The following is a 24,849-nucleotide window of genomic DNA, read 5'->3' as shown; positions in this document are numbered from 1 at the left end:
GTGTTTGGTGGTAACTTAAATTACTGTTTCAAAATAAGTTTGCACTTTTAGTTATTCAAGGCTGAGAGCAACTAAATATGTACACAAAAAAAAAGAATTATATAATAATAAATAATTAAAAAAGAGTTCATGGTATTATTCCAGTTTAATATTATTATTCTATATCATTAAATATTTATTAGTTTTATATACAGCTTAAGAGTGGTCTACAAAATGCTAGCCTGACAACCCTGCTCTCTGTTCAACGAACAGCTGTTTGTGGCTATCTCCATCCCGCTCGCTCCTTCTTCGCCACCGCAGGCGTAAACAAACCGATTTTGAATCGGAATTACCTGAGAAATAACACCCCGGAAACCACACAACCCCCATCAAAATGTCCGGCAAGGACGATCGATCCAAGGAGTAAGTGCAACGTAACCGCGATAGCCAGTCCAGTCAATCTAATTCCTACTATTATTCCCCTTGGCAGGAAGCGCAGGAACATGAAGCAGTACAATCATCATCACAAAAAGGATCAAGGACGATCCACCACCTCGTCGGGCTCCCCACCGCCCACCTCGCGTCGCAGCATGGTGGATGTGGCCGACTCCAGCGATGAGCCAAGGTTCCCCAGGCGTGGCAATTGGCAATCCGGTGGCGGCGGTGGAGGCGTAGGCGCAGGTCGCTCTTCGTTGGCCCCCCAAAGGAACCGGGATCTGCTGGAAACCCTGCCCAGCGACACTGACGATGTGGAGCAGCTGGGCCTGGATGGCGCACCCATCGATGAGAATGCCCGTGCCCAACTGCGTGCAGGTGACTTCCAGCAGTTGGCCCAGTTTCCCACTCTCGGCGGCGGGCACTTCACCTTCGGTTCGGAACGGGAGTGGGCCAACGTGGCCGAGGGCCAGACCAAGCTGCACACCAAGGCCGCCAGTGGCTACTTTACCCTGAACCTAACCCGCCTTAATGCGGGCCTGCAAACGATTCCCTTTTACAAGCGCATGGATTATCCCGCGTCCATGTTCACAAGGGCGCAGATCGTGGCCCAGGAGGAGGCCGCCGAAAGAGCCGAGGCTGTTTACCAGCAGCACATCCTAAAGGATTCCAATGGCGGCGGCCCCAAATCCCGAGTGGCCTCAGCTAAATCGAACAAGGAGGCAGCACCTGCAGCGGCGGAGAAACCAGCTGCAGCTATCCCCTCTGCTGAACCCGATGAACTCGACGAGCTCCTGGCCATGACCAACAAGCAACTTGATATGGGCTCTGGGATAGGGCCCATCACCATGCCCATGCCCATGCCCATGGTGCAGCCGGCCACTCCTTCCTCGGCGGCCAGCAAGAACGAAGTGGAGCAGTGGCTGGACTCCGTTTTGGATGAGTAAAGTCTCCTGGATCCATTGCTAAGATGCAGGGGAAGATTGACCCAATATGCGAGCACTATCCGGATGATTTCCAGAGCATTTTGAACTTAAGCTTACACGCTCAGTGCTTTAAGAGTAGAATTGTTAATCACTTAAATCTAGTAAATCTAGAGTTTTCCAAGTAAGTTTTGTATCAAAAGCTAGAGCTTTTTTATTATACACATTAAAATCACCAAATGTTTAGCTTTAAAGCATAAACTCAGATTTTTATTTGAGGAAACTATATTTTTGTATTACAGAAAAAAACTGGTTGGCAATTGATATTACTTTAAAAAAAAGGTTTTTCTTTTGTTTATAAAAATGACATCCAGTTAAACGTATTTGTATTTTTCTGACAACCTTTGTGCTAATTTAGGGTCAGTTCGGGTTTTTCTTGGTGGCACTTGACCAAATGGCCATGCAGGAGTTGCATAAGCTCACATATGGCCTCCAAGAGCACCAGACGCTCATGCAGGTGCCCCAAATCCTCGTTCTGCACCATTTGGGGACGCAATTCCTCAACGATAACGATTAGCCAGCGTACCAGAATCGAGGAGTCCTCCTTGGCCAGTTTCATCAGGTCACCCGGCACACCAGCCTCCTGGCAGAGCTGCTGGCCATGTCCACCGAGGGGTCCAACCAGCAGGAGACTGGATATCAGGCGGACCACCAGATGCAGGGCATGCAGATAGGACTGCACGTAGGTACGGGGATTCACCACCGCGACGACGAGGAGTAGAGTCCCAGCCGGGCGCAAACGGTGCGAGTCCAGGCCCAAATCCGAGAGGTGATCCAACATGGCCCAGAGCAGGCAGTTGCCCACCACGCGGGCCATCGTGCTCAGGGGACTGGCCACGCGGCAGCAATGGATCAAATTGAGCATTATGCTCGAATTGTTGGCATTCAATAGGCTCAGCATACAAATGCACACCTGGTGGATCTGTTGGGGGAACAGAAAGAGTAGACGATATACATATAAGCAGGGGAAACACCAAAAATATGAAATACATAGCTTGCCATAATCTAACAATTTTTACTAATTTTTTACTAAATCATTTTATAAGATTTTCTAGGTGGATTTTAAACTCTCGGCCCTATCTATCTTCAAAAATATATATTGCGGTAATGTTATGAAGTATGTACATTTTCTTTTTTGGAGTCTATGTCTGTCATACTCCAATATTTAAAATATCGAATTATTGGAAATCTAGTAAAACGTATCTTATCCACAACAAGCTCTTCTTTTATTAAAATATCGTTGATTCGTATTATATTTAAAGAAGAAAGGAAGCTCCGAAGTTTGCAAGTTTCTATACCCTTGCAGGTCGTTCCCGTGGGAGCATTGTATGAACAGAGCTTTCCGATTTTTAGAAAACTAAAAACTAATTATAGACATATTAAGATTATGTTCCATTTCAAAACACTACCGTATATGTTTACCAAAAACTTAATATAACTGTCTTTGTATTATTTTAAGATTAATTATCCGCTCGTTCCTATGGGAGCTATATGATAAAGTGGACCGATTGTTTTTCAATTTTATTCGAAATTCTGAAATATTATAAGAATGATTTTCCACAAGAGTAGAAGTTAATATGTTAAAATACACCGAATTTATATATTTTTAAAATTATTTTTTTTAACACTCCTATAGAAGCTATAGGATATAGTTGTCTGATCCTACTCGATCCGAATTATATACTACCTGCAATAGAAATACGACGTTTGGAAAGGTTTTATCCCGATAACTTTAAAACTGAGAGACTAGTTTGCGTAGAAAGGGACAAACGGACAGACGGACGGACAGGCGGACATGGTTAGATCGACTCGTCTAGTGATGTTGATCAAGAAAATATATCCCTTATAGGGGCGGAAACGTCTCATTCACTACGTTGGAAACTTATGACTGGAATCCTTATACCCTCTGCAAGAGTATAACAACAAAAAAATTATTTTTTATCATTTTCCATATTTTCATTCTCGAAACCAGTATTTTTTGTGAAATGTAAACTTTAAGGATTAAAAAACACAAGGTTTCATACCATGTCAAATTAGTTTATATTCAAAAAGTTTCAAGGTTTTATTTAATTTATTTGATATCTATTTATTAAAAGAATCATTCAACATTTTATGCAGTTCGAAATTGGGAAATTTCGGATTCAAATCCAGCCGACTTACATGGGTTTCCTCGGTGCAGGCCATATAATCGAAGCATCTCTGCAGGAAGAGGGTTCTCTTCACCTGGGTGGCCGCCAGATCCTCGTGATGCAGTAGATAAACCATCATACCGGTCACATAAACCGGAGCCAGGTGCTCCGCTCCGAACTCAATCTCCTCCCGGTTGAGCAGTTCATTGAACCCTGCAATTACCTAGAGCAAAACATTGATACCAATCCCTATGTACACCTCAAGTCACTCACCTCCAGTATATTGGTGGTGCCATAGATAAAATAGCATTGTCCCCGAATGATGGAGTGACCCAAGGTCTGACGCAGTTCTTCCAAACTGAAGCCCTGGGGCCGCACCATATGATTCATGGCGAGTTCCTCCATTTGATTTGGTTGCAAACTGGAAAGAGGATGTGTTACTCATGGACAGGAAAAATGGGGCCTTCAGCGATATCCCTCCTTCCCGGAAAATTAGTGACTGAAAGACGTGTGCAAATGGCCAACGCTATTTTAATGAGCTACCCAACATTTTGACATGTTTTCCAACCTAACTTGGCTCCCGTTTGAGCAAGACGAATACAGTAAAACCCATAAAAAGGTACCATAAAATAAAAATAAAAATATTTATCAAAAGCAGAAAAATGATTATTGTCTATGAATATGAATTTATAAATAAAAAACATTTTGCATATTTATAACTACATTTAAGATAGATCGTTTCTGAATTTCTGGGATCAGGGACGCAGGAAACCAGGGGGCAATATTGGCATTAAAAAAAATTGCTTTTCTTTGAAATTAGCAATTGATTGGTATCATCATTATAATGAAACCGCTTAAAGTTTTATTAAAAATGTATTTATTTAAAGTCAAATTTTAATAAGAATCATTAAAACAAATATATTTTTAAAAAAATGTAAGAGGTTTTTATTTCGAACACTATTTGTACATATGTATGTAGATAGTTTGCCGTAAGAGTTTGATTGTCAGTTTTTCCAAAATTATTATTTTTATTCTCAAAAATTCAACCTAGTTTGGGAAAATAGTTAAAAAATAACTTTAACTTAATAACTCAGATAAATTGAATTAATGGATATTTACTGTGGTTAAGATTTTTCATACGTATGTGTGTGTGTGTTTGTCCGCTTGCTTTTGCTTATGTGTGTATGTGTGCTTGTCCTTGCACTGCTCGAAAAGGCTGGCAAAATGCAAATGCACGCGCGATGTGCGCATTTTAGCATAAAAGTCACCTGGCCTCCGTTTCCGCCTCCTTCCTTTGCGCCTGCCACGCCCACTGCCGCTTGAAGTTTCTTGCGTACTTGGGAAATATCTGCTCATTATGCATTCATATTTCATATTTCGCAATTACTTGCACACACACACATATACACAGAAAAACAGGCGGTAAAAAGCGCAAAAGGTGAAAGCGAGATGGCCATAGCAGCAGCAAACCGTTAAGTTGCTGTGTGTGTTTGTGTGTGTGTCTCCATCTCTTTAGCTTGGTCTTTTCTTTCCTTTCTTTTGCCTTTTTATCGCCTCTTTTCCTTTTTTACTCCCTATTTATTTTTTTGGGGCATATTTTGCACAGAATCCCATTGAAATTTCCATATTCACATTTTAATTATGCGTCGGCATGAAAAGATTAACAACTTTTTTAGCCAAGACACCGTTACCTTTGTGTGCGTGTTACGCTTTTATTTTTTTTTTTAATTATGCACATGTATTTGTTTATACACACATATAAATGCAATGGCAAAAGGTAGCCAACCTAACCTCTCTTTCCGCAACATAACCTCACTTAAGCTTAGTGCAAAAGGTTACGTTGTCAAGCAGTTTCCACTGCTTGGCATGCCAATTATCGATAACGATCGGTAATGATCGGATCACCGACAAGTGTAAAAACACAATTTCAAATTTCAATCCCCTTTTAATTAAACAATATAAAAGTGCTCAATTAGCAAGGGTTGCTCGACAAGTTAAAGAAACAAATCGAAACTCAGGCCAATTACAGTAAAACAGCCCTTGATGAAATATGTATGTATTTTGCATTTTTGATGAGAATTTGAAAAGGGGAATTTTTTGAATAATAATGTTACATAAATCAAATATTTGATGCAAAGAAAATATTAAGTTATATAAATATAAGGTAAGAAATTAATATCAGCATAAATAAGCTAAGTGTTTATTATCTTACTGATACATAGTAAGCCATACCAAAGCTCAATTGCAGCCCATTCCGTCTTATGGATGTTCAACTGTGGTTATAAATACTAACAATCATATCGGGTTCGCTTCTGATGACGATGATAATAATAATCTAGATGATGATGACAAGTGGCGAACAGCTACCCTTTAATTTTTGGGGTGGACCGACCTGATGAGTCGCTTGTGTGCGGTGTTTGCAGCCAATCTGTGAATTTTACGCCTAATTTAAGGCAAATTGTCCACCCCACTTCTCTCAACACTTTTCCAACCCACCCCCAGCCAACGCATTTCCCATTTCTGAAGCTTTTTAGGCCGCGGGGCCTGACAAAAGCCAACAGATTTTCATGTCATTATTCGCTGATTTGTGGCATTTGAAAGGGAATCGAGTTTTTGGGTTTTAGATTCGGCTGCGGATTTGGGTTTTGGGTTTTATAAACATCCACCCCAACCTCTCCTGTGGGCGGTTTCCTTTTTGTTTACTAATGAAGTTGTTGTTTACACAAATGCCAAGTATAAGATTTGTATGTAAATGATAGCCGCAGTGCAAGTGAAATCAGAAACGATCCACCCCTTCAATTATAACGAATTTTTGTCATCTGAGCAATATCCATATCAATGAGTCGCGACTAAAGAATTGGAGAAGTTATTGATAGGAATAAGATGCTTTTAAGGGCATTTTTATGGATTGTTTTTCATGCAGAGATATGATTACGGTGGAATTTCTAATATCAAAAATCTATAATTTATACACTTTATACCTATATAACAAATTACACATGATCGTGTGGACAGCCTATAAAATTAAAAGTGTAAAAAACACAGTGTGAACACATCTAGAAAGCAAATCATCGCACCGGTTCAAAGTTTGGTTCCTAACCTCAAAAAAGTTCAAAGTGGTTCAGTTCCGGAATGGTTGACTTGACAGCAATGCCCTTATTATTTGATATTTTCCCATACTGGTTAATCGAAATCTTTGTCAAACATTTTGCAAAGGAATTTTCTTGATTTTCCCAGAAATACATAAGTGGAACTTTAACAGCAAAATGAGGGCTCTAAATGTTCGACGTCTACTTTACCCCTTTGTGAAACGCACTTTCCTCGCGCAATTCATGAAGTATTACAATGGTAATGGGAATATAATCAAGGTAAGTGCGCTTGCGTACCCATGTGATACAACAACCAGCAGGACAAATAACCGATCCCAATTCGGAAGTGCAGCAGGTAGCTCGTAATTTTAGTATTCAACTCCGGGGATCCGCCTTTTGGGATCTCGACACCGTGCATCCGATGTTGGCCGGACTCTGCATCTTCATCTTGGTGGAACACAAAGGGACAGACCTCGAGCGAAAGCTTCGCACCAAACTAATGAATCGATTTCTGAATGTCATCGAATGTGTGCATCCCATGACTGTGAGTATTATAAATCCAAGAAAATACATATCCCAGCAATAGAATCACTTGATTTTGGTACAAAAAAATATACATACATATATACCCCATCCTTGATTACATGACACATGCTTAAGTAATTTCCACTTGGTATATGTATATGTATATAGAATTCATCGAATCCCCTTACACGGTTTGTTCAACCGACTTACAATAATTTTTTTATATTTAATTAACTCTTTATAAACCCTATGTCAGAAGACTTTTAATTTTAATATTTAGGTTCATATATTTATGATGGTCTATGTAGTCCTACAATTGTATACATTTATATTTGATTTGTTTCCCATGCATTTGTAATGCACTTTTTTTTTTATTTCCTTAAGTTGATATTATTTTTTCCGATTGTATATTCTTATGATTTATGTGTTGTTTTGCTTTAGAAAACATTTTACAATAGGCTAGGAATGTGATTTTCTAATATATGTATGTATTTCCCAAAATTTAATTCAACGTTATCTTAAGATTAAGTACTTGAGTATTTCTTCTTTGGCATTATCTGGCATTCTAGTACATAACATTGTGGGCGAACGCAATGCGGATGAACTTTTTGGATTATTTCAAGTATATAGCCCAAAAAGATTTTTGGACAAGTCCTATTAAAATGGGATTTTTCATTATATCTTGTAATATGGTTATATACCTGATATGGTTATATACTAATGCAAAAGCAGCGACTCTCTGTGGTACCTTTCCCATAGGTTCCATAGAGATAAATAATATAATAGAATGGCAAAAGAAATGCTAATATATTTTTTGGATTATTTCAATTATATAGTATAAGAAAAACTCCCATTAAAATAGGATCATTCGAGATAACTCGTAATATGTTAATAACCCAAGGCTTAATCCCCAGGTGCACATTCTGGTGGAGAAGCTGCTGACTGACCTGGAGGAATCGGATGCCTGCCAGGAGCAGAACCTCTTCATATTGGCCTCCGTGCTCTCGAAGTGCTCTTGGCGAGGTCGTCCTCTGGCCGTCTGCCTGCTGTGGGAGATTCTGAGTCGCAGAATGCCTGCTCTGGAGGTCACCATGCATCGCTACCGCGAGCTTGAGGAGCTGGTAAAAGCTGTGGATAAACTACCGACACGCGAGCGGATCAATTGGGGCGAGGATATTTTGGACGAAGCTAAGCAAGAGAAGTTGGATGGGCTAAGCACTTTGGTAGAATCGGTCGAACTGCTGATTCGCCTCATCATGTGCGATAACAAGGAGCTCCTGGAAGCTGGCTACCCGGAGCACTTCTTTCAAATAAGCCAATCCAACGCCATATCCCTCAAGAGTTGGTTTCTCGAGGTCACCGAGCAGATGCCTTTGGGATACTGCGAAAATTCCGAAAAGGTAAGTCAAAGCCATAGCATAAATGCTATCTATCCAGAACTATATATCCCATCCATCCATTATAACCTCAGGAAATTTAATGGTGGCTTGGAAATGAATACAAGTATATCCAACCTAATGTTTTGCAAATTCAAATTTCTTTAAAAATCCATTATCACTGAAGATAATTTAATGATCGTTCAAAAATGAACACAATGCTATATATAAGTTGTCCAGAAATATCTATTCCGAATTCATTTTATACAAAGTCCTAAATCTATACTAAAAAATCCCTTATCACTAAAGGAAATTTAATAGTCGTCCAGAAATGTCTTAATGCAAAATAATATTTTTATTAATATTGAATTTAATATTCCAGCTAACTACAATTATCGACAATATGATGTCAATAATTTAAAAGGTGAAACTTAAAACCTTTCAATAAACACAGAAGAGATGAACTTAACGCCAAAAACAGGGCTGATCCTGTTAAAAACCGTATACAAAATATATATAAAAAACCAAGAAATGTACTGAAAACATGTGATATTCAATGCACTCTGCAAACCAAATAGTCATAAACTGGAAGACAATAAATGGACGATGATAACATACCTTTGGAACTCACACCAGCATGACCCCCAAAATCGAAGATATTTCAAAACCGAAGCTAAGACTGGATTTGATTTTTAATCTTTTCAAATTTTTTTTACAGAAAACAATGTTTTACTTCAAATAAAAAAATAGTTTTTTGTGATCTATAAACTGACTTTTCCAGCATTCATAATTTTTTAACGCTTTTATAAGGAACTTTTTATTTATAATGGTATGCAAATGTGTAGAAGAAGAAATAAATCCACATACCTTTTATTTTTTTTGTTAAAATTCTGGATGTTTTCAATCCTTGTAAATCAATTAATAATGACTATCATTTATAACAAAATATTATTAGAATAAGCCGAAATTCGGGACTGGTTAATATCTTATTTTATTAGTGTATTATATTTTTTTTAATTGAGTGTGTAATCAATTCTTATCTGGTCAATTTATTAACACTGTCATTTATAGCAAAATATTATTTAAAACACCATATATTTAAATATGCCAATATGCAGAGCCACATGAAAACATTTTTCATCAAATATTAGAACAGACTTTAAGAACTTTTTTAAAATCCAATAATTCTGAAAGGGAACTACTGTTGAAAATCGCTTTTTTAGTAAGCATACCATTTTTTAACGTCTTTATAAGGATTTTTGTGTTTATATTGCAAATGCAAATATTTATAAGGGTGGTATAAGAAGAAATAAGTCTACATACCTATTATTTTTAAAAATAAAATTGAGGGTGTATAAAATCCCTGTCAATCAATTAATTAACACTTTATTATTTATAATAAAATATTATTAAAATATGCCAAAATTCAGGTCAGTTGAATATCGTTTTTGCTTTTAATATGTATTACACTTGTGTAGTATCAAAGAGCTTTAGTTTTATGCCGCTCACTGATCCACTGATTGTTTGCCCCACAGATTGCAACTGATCGGTGGATTCAGACCCCGACTTTCCCGAGGGCTTTTTGGTTAAAGCCAACCTGTTCGGCTCGGTTGGGGTTCGAGACTGTGGGCGAGATCCCATCGCAGGTTCGATGGCCGCACAATGGGACACAATGCGGCAATTAGGGATAAAGATGCCCAGATAGCGATGTGCCTGTGGGATAAGGAGAAATAAACAAGTGTGGCACGGCCCGCGGCACAAACACAATTTGTGACAATTTTCCAACCGGATAATGACAAACATTTTAATCACAAAATGGAACTGGAAGCTGCCGGAAACCACCCACCACCAATGGAAGCACACAACACAAATTTTCACACAATATGGCATAGCCCCCTCCCCTCAGCCGGAAGTCAAGTGTGTGGCATCCTCTGAGTCCTGTGCCCATCCACGATGTCATAATCGCCCCTGATCACAATCATTATGTCGAGTTGCCACTGCGGTTTCCCCGTTTCCACTCCCCTTTTTTTTTTTATTATTCCTGCCCTCCGGCAGGGCCACAGCAGGCAAAAATTTAAACCGAAATTGGGATATAATGCCACGGAGTAACTTTCAGTTCCTCCCCTGTAAAAAGTCAAGTGCTTTCTGTGGAAACTTTATTATTTTAAAATACTTATGCGGCCCAAAACAGTCATTACTTTCGCAAGTCGAATTTCTATAGATCTTAGAATGCGAATTTAGTGATTTTCTATGGATGTATTAGAATAAGTATCTTGATATATTCGGCCTTATATGGAGTTGATGGTATCAGATTTAAATATTATTATTTAACAATATTAAAGCACTTGCAGCATTTGTTCAAGCCAATATTATAATAAAAACAAGGAAGAACGCTATAGTCGAGTACCTCGTCTATCAGATACCCGTTACTCAGCTAAAGGGACCAAAGGTAAATGGAGATATGCAAGCAGCAAAGCGAGATTTAAATGCGCCACCTACCGGCGGAAGACAGATTTAAGCATTGTGGGCGTTAGGGTAGGCGTGGCAAATTTTTTTTTGGATCAATCGATAGGTATTGACGAGACCAATACATTTCAGTTAAAATTTTTTATCGAGCATAAAAATTTTGAGCGCCACAGGCTTGGGCGGTTTGTGGGCGGTAGAGTGGGCGTGGCATATTCGCATAACAAACCTGACCTGCGTACAAAGCTACGGAATCTAAATCTGAAATCCCAATACTCTATCTTTGATAGTTTCCGAGATATCCGCGTTCATACTTACGATTTTTTGAAGTTTGTGGGCGTCCAAGTGGGCGTGGCAAACTTTTTTTTGAGCCAATCGATAGGTATTGCTAAGAACAATTCATTTCAGTTTAAATTTTTACTCTAGCATCAAAACTGTAGAAGCCACAGTTTTGGGCGGTTTGTGGGCGTTAGAGTGGGCGTGGCACTCTACTGAAACAAACTTGCGCTGCGTAAGAAGCTCAGGAATCTGCTCGCCAAATCTCAATAGCCTAGCTCTCATAGTTTCCAAGATCTCAGCGTTCATCCGGACAGACAGACGGACAGACGGACAGACGGACATGGCTAGATCGACTCGGCTAGTGATCCTGATCAAGAATATATATACTTTATGGGGTCGGAAACGCTTCCTTCTGCCTGTTACATACTTTCCGACGAATCTAGTATACCCTTTTACTCTACGAGTAACGGGTATAAAAATGAATTTATAAGACGTTATAAATATTACTCATACATGTTTGTATCACTAATATGTACAGACAAATGTAATATATACCTATTGTAATGCTTGAATAAGTCTATCTAGTATATTCGGCCTTATAGGGACTGGATGGTATCAGAATAGATCAAAACGTTTGAGTTAGGATATACAGTTTATGGAGTAAAGGAATTTTATTAAATAACATTATTATTATTTTGTTTTAAAAAAATCAAAATAACATTGGTACAAGTTTATAGTTAAAAAAAATGTTATTAAAGGCATACAAGTATAAGCATTGTACAATATACATATATCTATATCTCTAAAAATTGTGTTCTGTTTTTTACTGTTGAAATATGAACGTCTTATAAGAATTATAAGCATTTTAAGCATAGAGACTTGAAATCCTAGGTTAACTTTCCTATTTATGTTGGTTCAAATATGTGTAAACTGTATAGAAACACTAATATTTAAATAAAATCTATTTTATTTTAATATGAAAATGTATAAATTAGTATAATACGTGCAGAAAGTTTAGCAATGGTTTTTAAATATGCCACTTCCAGAATGACAAGTAAACGGGCGCTGAAAAGTATAATACATTTACTTCCTATAACCATAGGACATGTGACTTTCGCCCGTGGTTTTTTGGAGCAGCAAATTATGCAAACTAGTTTCATAGTTTTCAGCCTGGCTGCATGCTAAAGCGATGAAATTTCCCCCTTTGGCCACAATTTCCACGCTTTTCATGTTTTAATTGCAAAGTTGGCAAACGCCGAGAGCTTAATGCAATTAATAACTCATTAAATAAATACAAATCAAAGTGGATGGCCGGCTCAAAGGAGGAGAAAACAGGAGATCGAGGATCCTTTGTGCTCAAAGGATGGCTGAGTAAAATGTACCAATTAAAAACGCTATTCAAATCTCAATGGCTGCGCAAATGAACCGCATGAATGTGAGAATTTGCGAATGCAAAAAAAAACAAGAAAGAACGCTATAGTCGAGTGCCTCGACTATCAGATACCCGTTACTCAGCTAAAGGGACCAAAGGGAAATGGAAATAAGCAAGCAGCAAAGCAAGACTGAAATGCGCCACCTACCGGCGGTAGACAGATTTAAGCGTTATGGGCGTTAGGGTGGGCGTGGAAAATTTTTTTTTTGGTCAATCGATAGGTATTGACGAGACCGATACAGTTCAGTTAAAATTTTATATCTAGCATGAAAATTGTGGGCGCCACAGGCTTGGGCGGTTTGTGGGCGTTAGAGTGGGCGTGGCATACTCGCGTATCAAAATTGCGCTGCGTACAAAGGTTCGGAATCTAAATCTGAAATCCTGATTCTATATCTTTGATAGTTTCCGAGATATCCACGTTCATATTTACGATTTTTTGAAGTTTGGGGGCGGTTTGTGGGCGATAAAGTGGGCGTGGCAAACTTTTTTTTAAGTCAATCGATAGGTATTGATGAGAACAATACATTTCAGTTAAAATTTTTATTCTAGCATCAAAACTGTAGGAGCAACAGTTTTGGGCGGTTTGTGGGCGTAAAAGTGGGCGTGGCACTCTACTGAAACAAACTTGCGCTGCGTAAGAAGCTCAGGAATCTGCACGCCAAATCTCAATAGCCTAGCTCTCATAGTTTCCAAGATCTCAGCGTTCATCCGGACAGACAGACGGACAGACGGACAGACGGACAGACGGACAGACGGACAGACGGACAGACGGACAGACGGACAGACGGACAGACGGACATGGCTAGATCGACTCGGCTAGTGATCCTGATCAAGAATATATATACTTTATGGGGTCGGAAACGCTTCCTTCTGCCTGTTACATACTTTCCGACGAATCTAGTATACCCTTTTACTCTACGAGTAACGGGTATAAAAAGTGAAAAAAAAGTTTGTGAAAGGGCCAGAAAATGGGAATCCATCTATCTGCAAGTGGCTGAGTGATGGGGGTTAGCTGCATTTTATTCATTTAATTACATTCACATTTCATAGACAATTTCATGGCAACGTTAACTCGCTTTTTTCGCCTTCCATTTCTATTTCCATTTCCATTCTGCCATTTTTCCTATATATTTATATATATATATGAAAGTATCTGTTTTTTCTTTGGCTTTTCCGTTTGTTTCCGGTGGCTCCCTTCAAGTATCTTTTTAATTAGCGTTCTGTGCCGCTCTGCACCACTCGAAAACTACTCCCCCAGATCTCTAGCTCCCTCGTCTGCCCCTATATCATTCCCACATCCTTCGGGGGCATCCTGGCAGGGGTATGTCCCTCTAGACCTCTCTCTCGCTCGTTAACTCACTCGCCGCAGATTCAATTTGTGGCTAAACATTTCTCCTCCTTTTTGTGTACCGAGCTAAATGGGCATGAAAATATAACTGTAACTACAGGTGTTACTCGGTGGGGTGAACTCTAAGAAACTGCAGTGTGTGGTAAAAATAAAAATATGATATATAAAATTCGGTCTAAGTATTGCCACATCAAAAATACACACACACAAAAAACTCAAACATCGAATAGTCAGTTTACTCTAACAACAGAATAAACTTACTATTTAATAGTAGCTTTACTATTATATACTTAACAGTAATATAGTATAGTATAGTATCCAAAGCAACAACAAAAATGGACGTTACTATATTAAACAGTACTAAACTCTTTTGATGGTTTTATAACTACCTTTTTTGGTCAAGCTTACACATGCAATTTTGTTATGTGTACGACGAAGAAAAACTAGAAATAGCACCTTCAAACTGACAATATAATTTTGTTATGTGTATGACGAAGAAAAACTAATATTGCACATCCATGGAACCTTCCGAAGAATATCTTTATTTTTTCGCTAGAACTTGTTGGGAATTATAACTACACAGTTCATAATAGACATTGGGAAAATGTGTTGAGACTTAGACGAAGATTAACATTCAATTTGCGTAAGTTACATGTTACGTATTATATGTTTTATATGGCATGTTCTTTGTTTTGTGTTATATGTCCTTCATGAGTTATTTTACTCGTTTCTTTTTTTATTGGATTGCCCAGAATATCTTTCTTTTTTGCTAGAACTTGTTGGGAATTATAACTACACAGTTCATAATAGACATTGGGAAAATTTGTTGAGATTAAGACAAAGATTAACATTCAATTTGCGTAAGTTACATGTTACGTATTATATTTTTTATATTACATGTTCTTTGTTTTGTGTTATATATCCTTCATGAGTTATTTTACTCGTTTCTTTTTTTATTGGATTGCCCAATGTTATATTTTTAATGTTAATGGTTGAACTCCAAATGCTATGGTCATCGTGAGTAGTTTCGAGTTTGGCTTAGGGAATGTCCACTGTATATGACGTCGCCGTCGCGTCCTCGGTCGCATCCTTCGTTGCCTGGACGCACTGTTGCCATCCCTTTCTGGCGCACGCCCCCGCTCATGCGCGCTCTGCGCTCCGTTGGCCCGTTATAATTGCGGGCAGAGTTGTTGCTTGTTTTCCGGTTGGCTGCTTTATCCCTGCTCTCTCTTACCTCTGTCCCTCTCGCTCTCAAGCCCCCAACCGCCACCTTTTTTTTTTTTGGGTCCATGCGAATATTATATGAATAGAGTGGGTCTATATAGAGACAGATAGACGTGATATCCTGCCGGTGGGTGGGCATACATATGTCGCGGGTTATCTGCTTTATAGCGACAAATTGATAACGTTTTGTGCTCAAGTTGATTTTCAAGCTTGACTCACAGCTCACCGATTGCAGATTTGCAAATGGGCGAGCGGCATTTAACCGTTCACACACACTATTAAATCGTATTTAACGGTTCTTTTAGGTTACTTTTACCAAAATATAGTAATCGATAACTTAAAGTTGATCAGTTGATTTAATCGATAGATACAATTTGACTGGGACCAACGTCTGGCTTTCTGTTTAAGTATGATGATTAAATCAAAGATAGTATCAAATCGTTTTAACCTTTCAAAATACATTTCTCTATTGTTATCATAATATTTGGAATATTATATAAAAATATATTGATGCACAAATCGGTAAATTATGTGCTATTAATAGACCGTTTCAATATCCATAGGTTACATTAGGCGGAATGAAATACTTACTTTGCCGTAATTCAAAATGATTTCGTGAGTAGTAAAAATAATAATCGAATAATAGATAAGAAACTAGGTGCCAAAGTCGCCTGATCCTAAAATGTAATACGTTTTCCACCTCCCAAGTAAAAATTTCTCGAGGCTTGCAATTATATATTTATTTTGGCCAAAAAAAAAAGACGTTCATAGAGTGCGGCGAAAAAAAAAGATTTGATTGTTGTATATTACAGTTAATTCGACTATGCTTAGTTTATGATTATATCGATAAGTACGTATAATATAATATCGGGTACGCTTGGTAAATATGAGCACATCGCTGCTATTTCAATAATTCATCCCGATCGATTATTGCACAAAAACTGTTTTCTTTATACGTATTATGTACATAGGCAACTGGGAGGATTGGGACTGGAAGGTGGTTTGCTTTGTTTTTTTTATATTTTTTTTTAAGGGAGACCAGACTCCTACATGGGACATCCGTGGACGTAGCCGACGTTCCGGAAAATGGCCGCCGCTGCGGCGGAAGTGAGAAAATTGCACGGATTGCTGGCAGCCGCGGCGGCGGCAGCAGCGGCACTAAATGAACTGCTCAGTCCGCTGGGACAACAGCCCAGACCGCCGGCACCGCCGCCATCCTGCACCACAAAGTCCTTTTCCATGGTCGCCTGATGACGCAGCTGCTCCAGGCGCAGTTGATTCTGTCGCTTCCACTTGGTCCTTCGATAAAAGAAATAACAAATTTATCGATTAGTTGGCGTTGCCACTTAGCTGCGATCGATCACTTAAGCGCAACTGTACTGATCTTAAATTAGTTTAGGACAATCATTTGAAATGCAAAGATAAATTATTAAAAAGTTTTAGGAAAAAATCAATGGCTGCAAATTCAAACACGCTAGGTTGCGTATGAGTGATGTATTTTATTTTCTTTGGGTCAAATTACTTTAATCTAGCTGTGTGGTGGGCATTCCTATACCTCTTTCTTAATCATTATTGTTCATTTCTAACCAATTTTGGCCTAAAGTTTACAAAGCATTATATAGTATGTTTATGCTATGAATTTCATGCATTCTCCAATACATGAAATTATAATAGCCCCTGTTTATACAACACAGACAAATTCATGAAATGATATTAGTAAAGCTGTCAAATCTTTTGAATTTTATATAGAGCTCTAGTAGGCTGTGAAGTAGGCTGTGCCTCAAAATTTCGTACATAAGGACTGAATTCATAGTCAACTTTCGTGTGTTATCGAATTCATGAAATGGTGTTTATGCACACACGAATTTGCTCATTTCATGAATTGATTTCATGAAATAGGCATAGCATAAACACAGTAATAGATCTTTTTATAATATTTCATTTATTTTATTTTGTTGTTTGTAAGGATGCTGATTTACACTATAAGCTATGTGGGTTTTGAACTGAATTTATTTTTACTATGACCTCAGCCGACTTTCAGTGTACTCACCTACGGTTCTGGTACCAGGTCTTCACCTGTGTCTCGGAGAGATTGAGCGTTTCGGCCACATCACTGCGATCGGCCACGCTCAGGTACTTTTGGCACCGGAACTTGCGCTCCAAGTAGGCTAACTGGGCGTGGGTGAAGGCGGTGCGGCGGCGTCGCGGCTTCCGGCCGCTCTTGCTCATCTGCAGCTTGTGCTCCGCATAGCCGCCACTGGCGCCTCCGCCCGCTCCCGGCCCACTGCCACCATTGGGATCCCGATCCCGATCTCCGCCTGCATTACTGGCCGCCGCTGCCAAGAGACCAGCGGCCACGCCCGCCGCCGCCGCAGCTGCACTCAGTCCGCTGGGAACTCCACCACCAGATCCTCCCCCCGATCCGGATCCGGATCCTGGGCCCCGAGTGGCCGACAAGCAGGACTCCACACTGGAGTCGTCGTGGTGGGTGAATCTGCGGTGGTGGTGCGACAGCAGGAGATCCTGCTGGCCGCCCGCGGCACTCGAGTCCGGCGTGGATCGATCTTCGATGTCTATGTCCGAGTCGTCGTTGGAAAGCTCGAGTTCTGAAAATCAGGAGGATTTCAAAAGCGTTTTAGAAAATTGCCATTAAAATGTTATTATTTTTTAGTCATGTTCTATCTTAACAATCACCGAAAATGATCCTAATACAAAATTAGATAAGAAACAAGAGAAAACTCTATAGTCGATGGCCTCAACAACTCGGCTTTTTTCACTAACACACCTAGCCTATAGCGCCACCTATCTTCTTCTTCTATAGCGCCACTTGGCTTACAGCCCCAACTAGCCTATAGCGCCCCTAGCGGCTTGAGTGCAATCTCGACTGAATTGCAAAATATTTATTATTATTTTGTAATAACTTTTTAATGACTGGTCCGATTTCAGTCATTTTTGGCATGTAGATAGGTATTGATAATAAAAACAAACTCTCATTTAACTTTGGAATATTCAAAATGTGTAAGTACCTTTCAAATCATAATATGGGGATATAAAAAAATTTGTTGAGTAGAAATTAAAAATTTCAAATAAAATACTTATTACGAATACTTTTTAACCCAAGGAAGGGGGGGTGGGAACCTATCCCCTATATCCCCCCGTGGATCCGCGCATGTTTCAAATGCTTAAGCTTCCAAACTGCATATTTTATGCCCAAATAAATATGCTTTAAAAAGCTCAAGTATTACTTACATCAGAAACTTATGGTTTATTACAAAAAACTCTAAAAGTCAGAATTTCCTGATTTACATTTTAAGTATGACCCTCCATTATCAATTGTAAAACACACGCCAGAAAGGGTGGGCAATGCTTTTTAAAAGAGCATATGTAAGAATACTTTTGCGAAGGGGTTCAATGCCTTTGATTGAACACTTGAGAGGATTTAAATGGAGTGGAGAGTGAGGTTAAGTGGGCGGTGAATTGAAATAAAGACACTAGCTTTAAGACACTGTTGCCTGCTTTTAGGCGCAGCGTGGCGTTAATGCGTTGTTCGTCCTGTTCGTCCGCGTTTCCTCTTCCTGTTCTGGCTGTTCTTCCTCTTGCTCAGCGCGTGCAGCCACTTCCGGTCGAGAATCGACCCGGGGAACTCATTACCGCATTGCATCCGGCAATAGACAACGCATCGAATGAGATCGGACAGGATAGGATGGGTTGGGCGCATCAAGTGGGCGTTGGTCCATTAGGATGACGGGGCGGCGAATCGGATGAGTTGCAATTTGCAGCAATCAACTTGTTATTTATATCCGCCGCACATATAACCCGATGATCCCATTCCAAGAACCTTGTTCCCCCTCAAAAAGATATCTAAATAGGACTCGGTTTCGGACGCCGCGGGCTGCCTGATTAAATTCACGTGTCGTCGAGCTCTCAATTGTTTCCTATAGGAATTTGCAAGGTCTGCTCCACATTGCACTGGTAAAAATATATAATATCACATATAAATTTAAGTTTAGGTATTAGGAAATTCGTTTTATTATTTTTTTAGCAAAAAATGTATATTTTTTAGTACATTTTTTCTTAAAACCCTTTGTAATCATATATTAAAAATCTGAAACTTGTAATGGGCCTAGGCATTCCTTATAGTTTATCCAAAATTATAGATGAACTTTCAAAAAAAAAATATATATCACCGAAATATGCATAATATTCGAAATTTTTAAATTTGTTCAGAGAAAATTAAGATAATATATTTCTTATAAAATTAAATAAAATTATGCACTACAAATTTTTATTATCTTAAATATATTTGATAAATCAAATCAGTCTGAAAATAAGTATAATGTAATAATGTAATATTAAATAAGCAGTATTTTATTACTTGAAAGTTTTTTAATAAATCAAATCACTCTACGAATTTAAAAATATATCAAATAAAATTAAAATAGGCAGTTAATTATTTAATTTTTTTACATTGATTTCAAACATTTTAGTTAGCGAAGTTATGTTCAAAATAGAAATAGCAGTAAAAAATATCAATTTGTTCGATGATATTCTTTAAGCCTATTTTTAGCACCCCAGATCTACAAAAGTATGTGAATTATCTTCATATAAAAGTTCTCAAATCCTTGGTTTGTGATTTTCCCAGTGGCGCTTACTTAACATTCAAGTTCTTGGCAGAACATCATCTTCGATTCTTCGCCGCAGGAGCTCACGTGTGTCCGCTCAGCAAGGATTCCTTTTTTTTTACATCCCGCCCACTTTTCGAGTGAAAACTGAACGGGCGGAAATTATTTTTATATTTGTGTATTTTAACCCCAAATGGGTTTTGACTTCTGATTCTATTTATACCGACTTGTGCAGACAAGACGGAAGGGTAGATGCCCATGGTGGATAGGATATGCGATGGGATATTCAATTATCCGAGTGTGTGTGTGGATATCCTGGGGAGCGTCTCGAGTGAGTTCTTTCTTTTTCCTCGAAAAGTCACGTCGTATCAATTTGCGGCACAATTGCCATTTAATAGGCACTTGAACTGTGAGACACACATATGAAAAGAACGGAGAAATTGGCAAATGGGCGGAGAAAGCTGGAGAAATGTGCTCGCATGTGCCGGCAATTTAGACTTGTTTAAGAATGACGTATATCAGTCCTAACGATTTGCACTAAAAAGAAGTCTTAAAATTTCAGAAGCTTTTTTTTTAATTTTAGAAATAAGTACAAAGTATATATATACATAATTTATTATTTATGCAGGAAAATTAAAGCAGATCTTAAGAAATTTTAATTTTATGTTGTTCAGATTTTTATTCAAGGCTTTAAAAATATATAATAGCTCTGAAAAATATATTTGCCCTGGTAAGTACAACATTTTTTATTTTATTTGCTTTGTTATTTTTTAAATTTATTTTTTTTATTTATTTATTACCTTTTTAACATATATGTATTTATAACAATCTCGTGAAGAACCCATAATCGCTGTTACCAAAAATTATTCTCCATTTGAGCTCAAGTAAATATCGAAACTAATAGCACACTTGCAGTAAAAGTTTAACTTTCTCTTTCCAACTGACAGCAATTAGCCCCTAAATAGTTGTAATTGTTGAGCTAAACTTTATTTAATGTCATGCATAATTAGAAGAGAACACATGGCTCATGCGGTTGGCTCAAAACCAAAAAACAAAGCATAAGTAAGCGGGCACCTGAGGCGGTACACTGTAAAAAAAATAATAACGATTTTTTGGATAAAAATATAGTTAAACTTATAAGATTTTAAGAACTCCTAGGTTTTTTTCTATTATTTATTTATATTTCTTTTAACAAAAATGTTTTATCAACCCAAAAGAAGAGTAGTTTAAACTTTTAAAGTTTTTTAAAACAGTTATTCCGTGACATTCATATTTATTTTACTATATTTGTCTTATTTGCAGTTATTTTAAGAAAATAATATTTCTATTTATTATTAAGGTTTTGTTTTGTATTTGGTGTTCATTTAAAAACCAAAGCTTAATTTTATAACAACTAAGGTTTATTATTATTTGTGAAACTACTTATTAATCGCATTTTTTCAGCGGTCCTTGACGTTTCAAAAATGTGTTATATAGAACTATAGTATGATAAAGGTTAAAATGAATTATAATTTTATGAAAACTATTCGAAACCAATCCATTTCAAGGGAAAATCGCAGGCTAAAAAATGTCCTTAACATATAATCCAACTTCTTATAATAACCAAAGAAATTAACGAATTAATTTGCTGTGTACTTGGGCGAGGATGCGAAACCATTTGACATGACTGAGTTTTCAGTCAGGATCTCAGTCCCATTTGCATTTCCATTCACCACGTTATTTTCCCTTTCGGTTTCAGCTCCCCTGGCTAAAAACAATTAAAGTGTTCGTGTTCGTACGTGACAAATTGCTCGAGCGCAGGTTACGAATAAAGCAGTGTCAACAGCAACAAAAATATTATTTACGCCCATACAGCGAAAAAAACTTCGAATTAAAAAAAAATGTTTTTCCTAGAATACAGTATTAATGCCTACCTTAATCATATGAAACCCTAAATTAACATTTTTTTCACATTTTCCTCTTATAATATTTTTGGAAATCTTAAAATGAACGTGGGGGATTTTTAATGTTAATATTCAAGAAAATTAACTGATTTTCATTCAGTTCAGGCAAGCAGTGCACAATTAATACCTTCTGTTCTTCTATACCGTTCTGTTTAAAAATTCTATATTCATTCTAAAAAATGAATTTTCCTCTTATATAATTTTTGGAATATCTTAAATTAAACGTGAGGGATTTTTAATGTTAATATTCAAGAAAATTAACTGATTTTCATTCAGTGCAGGCAAGCAGTTCACAATTAATACCTTCTGTTCTCTGTACCGTTCTGTTTTTCAATTCTATATTCATTCCAAAAAAAATCATTTTCCTCTTATATTATTTTTGGAATAGCTTAAATTGAACGTTAGCGATTTTTAAGGTTAATATTCTAGAAAAGTAAACTGATTTTCTTTCAGCGCAGGCAAGCAGTGCACAATTAAATTACTGCCCAAAGCTATGCTTTTGTTGTCATTTCAACTCGGCCCCTCTCACTCTCTCATTGTCTCCCCATCTCACTCGCTCCGCCTTCCCTCTCCCTCTAAAAGTTTTGTTTGCGATAATTGAGCAAAGTGTGAGATTTAAATGCCACGGGCCAGGACAAATTGGGGGCGTTAAAAGTCGAGAGTGAGCAAGGCAATTTGTCAGCGGTTTTAACCAAAAACCACCCATAACAGTCAACAACAAAACATCAAAGAACGGGACGAGGGAACAAAGAACAGGCTAATTGGCCAACAAAGACGTTTAATATGTAGGAAATTGCATGTAATTTTGATGACATGACTGAACCATAGTGTCTAGATATATCAAAGGGTAGTCTGTATTTTTTGTTTACATTATTTTTAACATTAAATATCAACATTTTGTATTTTATAAATAATTTTGAATCTATTAAATATCTAATTTCGGACCACATTTTCTATGTAAATCTATGAATTTATCAAATTGTTTCTTTGATTTGAATGTAATGTAAAGTCCGCGATAAAACTAAAGTAAGCGAAGAAAATATTTTAATTTGCTTTTATCTGTAACCCGTTAAAACATATTTCTTAAAATATTATTTATGTTAAGTAAATACATTTTATCAACCGTTTAGATATCAATTTTTGCAATTATTTATTAAAAAACTCCTTTATCATTTTGAAATATAAAAGATCTTTCAATTTATATTTTTTTAAGACATTTCGATTTTTTCTGGGCCTTAAAGTACATTTATTTTAGAGTTTTTAAATATTGACTATATTGGAAAGACTTTCTAATTGATGTATATAAAGCTATTCATTCGAAACTAAAAATCAACGCTTTAAAGCACATTTATTTTAGAGTTTTTAAGTATTGACTATCCTGGGAAGACTTTCTAGTCGAGGTATATAAAGCTATCCATTCGAAACTAAGAATCAACGCTCAGCTAAAGCAACTAAAGTGAGACTAGTTTTTTTAAAAACTCTTATAGTATATTGGAATTTTTTTTATCTCTAAGAAAATTGCAAATTAAAAAGGACTTTAAACTGCTTTCTCAAGATAAAAGGTACTAAAACCCATGATCTTAACCCATATTATAGACTTTAATGCTTAAAAATAAGGATATGGATTTTTCCAAAGCTTACCCGAATCTGTTTGTCGTCGATTGATTAAATCCCCAAGGAGATCGCGTATTAAAAAAGATTTGGAGCTCTGCATTTTGATGGATGTGCAGTATTCACTGCTTTTCAATGCTCTAATGGGATTTGCAAACTGTTTTAGGCCAGGTTTTGAGCTATCTGGCCCATTTTGAACATGTTGCACTTGGAACTCTGGTTTAACAATAACAAAAATCGTTTTTTTCAAGAACTTCTATGTTTATCTTGTTAAAGAATGGTATTTCGTTTTTTTTGTACAAACACTACCGACGGGTTTGAAAAATTGTTGTGATTATCCTTGAACCAGGATCTACATATGTTGTATATGTTCTACGCGTAATCAAATTTTCCAGGACGAAACACGCACACACACACACACAGGCAGAAAGTAACTGTAACTGAACCGCTAAGCGCCGAGTCAAATGAACAACTGAAATGCGAAACGTCAAACGTTTATTAATCCTTTTAGCGAACATCGCCAGGATTCACCCCCTCACACACACACACACACACGCGCAAACCCATACAGGCAAGTGAATTACGCGGATTTGTTGCTGTAAACGGGACAGTTTAGCGCCCACGTCGACGTCGACGTCGGCAGAGGAAAATCCCAAATGGGGAAAAAGGCGAAAAAATATTTCGCTACAAAAAGGAAACTTTCGCAATGGCCGTTGCCATTTAACCGTTATTTAATCAGTTGCTTTAGCATCGCCCAGCATCAGCATCTCATGCCATCCCGCTCGCTCGCCCACTTCCGCTGTCCCGTTAGCCATTTTGTTTACCGTTAGACGCGTGGAGAGCAGGACACCACAAGCTAGCTGTCTCTTTCTCGGCACAGGGTTGCCGCCTTGCTATTGGCTGTCGTAATGGTTTTTTTTTGTATTTTTTAACATAACCACCCCCAATGCCCTGGGGAAAAAAGCATCCCTTAAAGCTTTCTCGCCACTTCAGCCCAGTGCGATGCCGCCTCTCAGTCGTGAGAGTTACGAGCTCTGAATCGCATCAAAGTGAAAGGTAAAAAGTCCAAGGAACAAAACAAAAACATTTGATGGCGAAAGTATAGGCCACATTTCCGTCGGCAAGTTCGCAACCCTGCCAAATCGGAAGTACTTTGAGGTTTTTATTCTTAACGGACTACTGTGATTGATTTTTATAAACTTCACAAATTAAATAATCATAAATTTTGTGTATAATGGAAAAACACATAGTAAGCCACTATACATAAACTTCTTAAATTTAATAAATAATAAAAAACGTACAATTTACAAAATCATCTATATGTTAGGCACATTATATTAACGTATATTAATATACAAACATCTTAGCAAGAAACATGTTTTATATGATAAGAAATCTTGCATTTACCACT

At 37.6% G+C, this 24,849-nt stretch overlaps 4 protein-coding genes across 5 annotated transcripts; 2 read left to right on the top strand and 2 right to left on the bottom strand.

The window, feature by feature from the left end:
- The first annotated feature begins 273 nt into the window (after positions 1-273).
- LOC119557930 lies at positions 274-1,591 on the top strand. The gene is made up of 2 exons (XM_037870940.1): positions 274-402; positions 470-1,591. The coding sequence occupies exons 1-2, from the start codon at positions 374-376 to the stop codon at positions 1,359-1,361; spliced, it is 921 nt and encodes a 306-aa protein (XP_037726868.1). The 5' UTR covers positions 274-373; the 3' UTR covers positions 1,362-1,591.
- LOC119557929 lies at positions 1,585-10,040 on the bottom strand. Of its 2 annotated transcripts, none has more exons than XM_037870939.1 (4): positions 9,840-10,040; positions 3,800-3,947; positions 3,558-3,749; positions 1,585-2,319 (listed from the first exon to the last, which is right to left on the bottom strand). In XM_037870939.1, the coding sequence occupies exons 2-4, from the start codon at positions 3,929-3,931 to the stop codon at positions 1,747-1,749; spliced, it is 897 nt and encodes a 298-aa protein (XP_037726867.1). In that variant the 5' UTR covers positions 3,932-3,947; positions 9,840-10,040; the 3' UTR covers positions 1,585-1,746. The 2 variants fall into 2 exon arrangements, with proteins under 2 accessions (XP_037726867.1, XP_037726866.1); XM_037870938.1 differs by lacking the exon at positions 9,840-10,040 and adding an exon at positions 5,218-5,321.
- Positions 6,702-9,284, top strand: LOC119557931. The gene is made up of 4 exons (XM_037870941.1): positions 6,702-6,894; positions 6,968-7,159; positions 8,055-8,540; positions 8,899-9,284. Exons 1-4 carry the CDS (start codon positions 6,793-6,795, stop codon positions 8,935-8,937), a joined length of 819 nt encoding a protein of 272 aa, XP_037726869.1. The 5' UTR covers positions 6,702-6,792; the 3' UTR covers positions 8,938-9,284.
- Positions 10,041-16,027: 5,987 nt separating the features above from the next.
- On the bottom strand, positions 16,028-24,047 carry LOC119557023 (homeobox protein B-H1). The gene is made up of 4 exons (XM_037869563.1): positions 24,008-24,047; positions 23,469-23,910; positions 17,313-17,868; positions 16,028-16,561 (listed from the first exon to the last, which is right to left on the bottom strand). The coding sequence occupies exons 2-4, from the start codon at positions 23,539-23,541 to the stop codon at positions 16,309-16,311; spliced, it is 882 nt and encodes a 293-aa protein (XP_037725491.1). The 5' UTR covers positions 23,542-23,910; positions 24,008-24,047; the 3' UTR covers positions 16,028-16,308.
- Positions 24,048-24,849: the final 802 nt, after the last annotated feature.

Source organism: Drosophila subpulchrella, chromosome X (genome assembly GCF_014743375.2).
Source record: "Drosophila subpulchrella strain 33 F10 #4 breed RU33 chromosome X, RU_Dsub_v1.1 Primary Assembly, whole genome shotgun sequence".
In the NCBI taxonomy this organism is placed as follows: domain Eukaryota; kingdom Metazoa; phylum Arthropoda; class Insecta; order Diptera; family Drosophilidae; genus Drosophila; species Drosophila subpulchrella.
The sequence above is the reverse complement of the archived record's forward strand: the minus strand, read 5'-3'. Positions and strand labels throughout refer to the sequence as shown.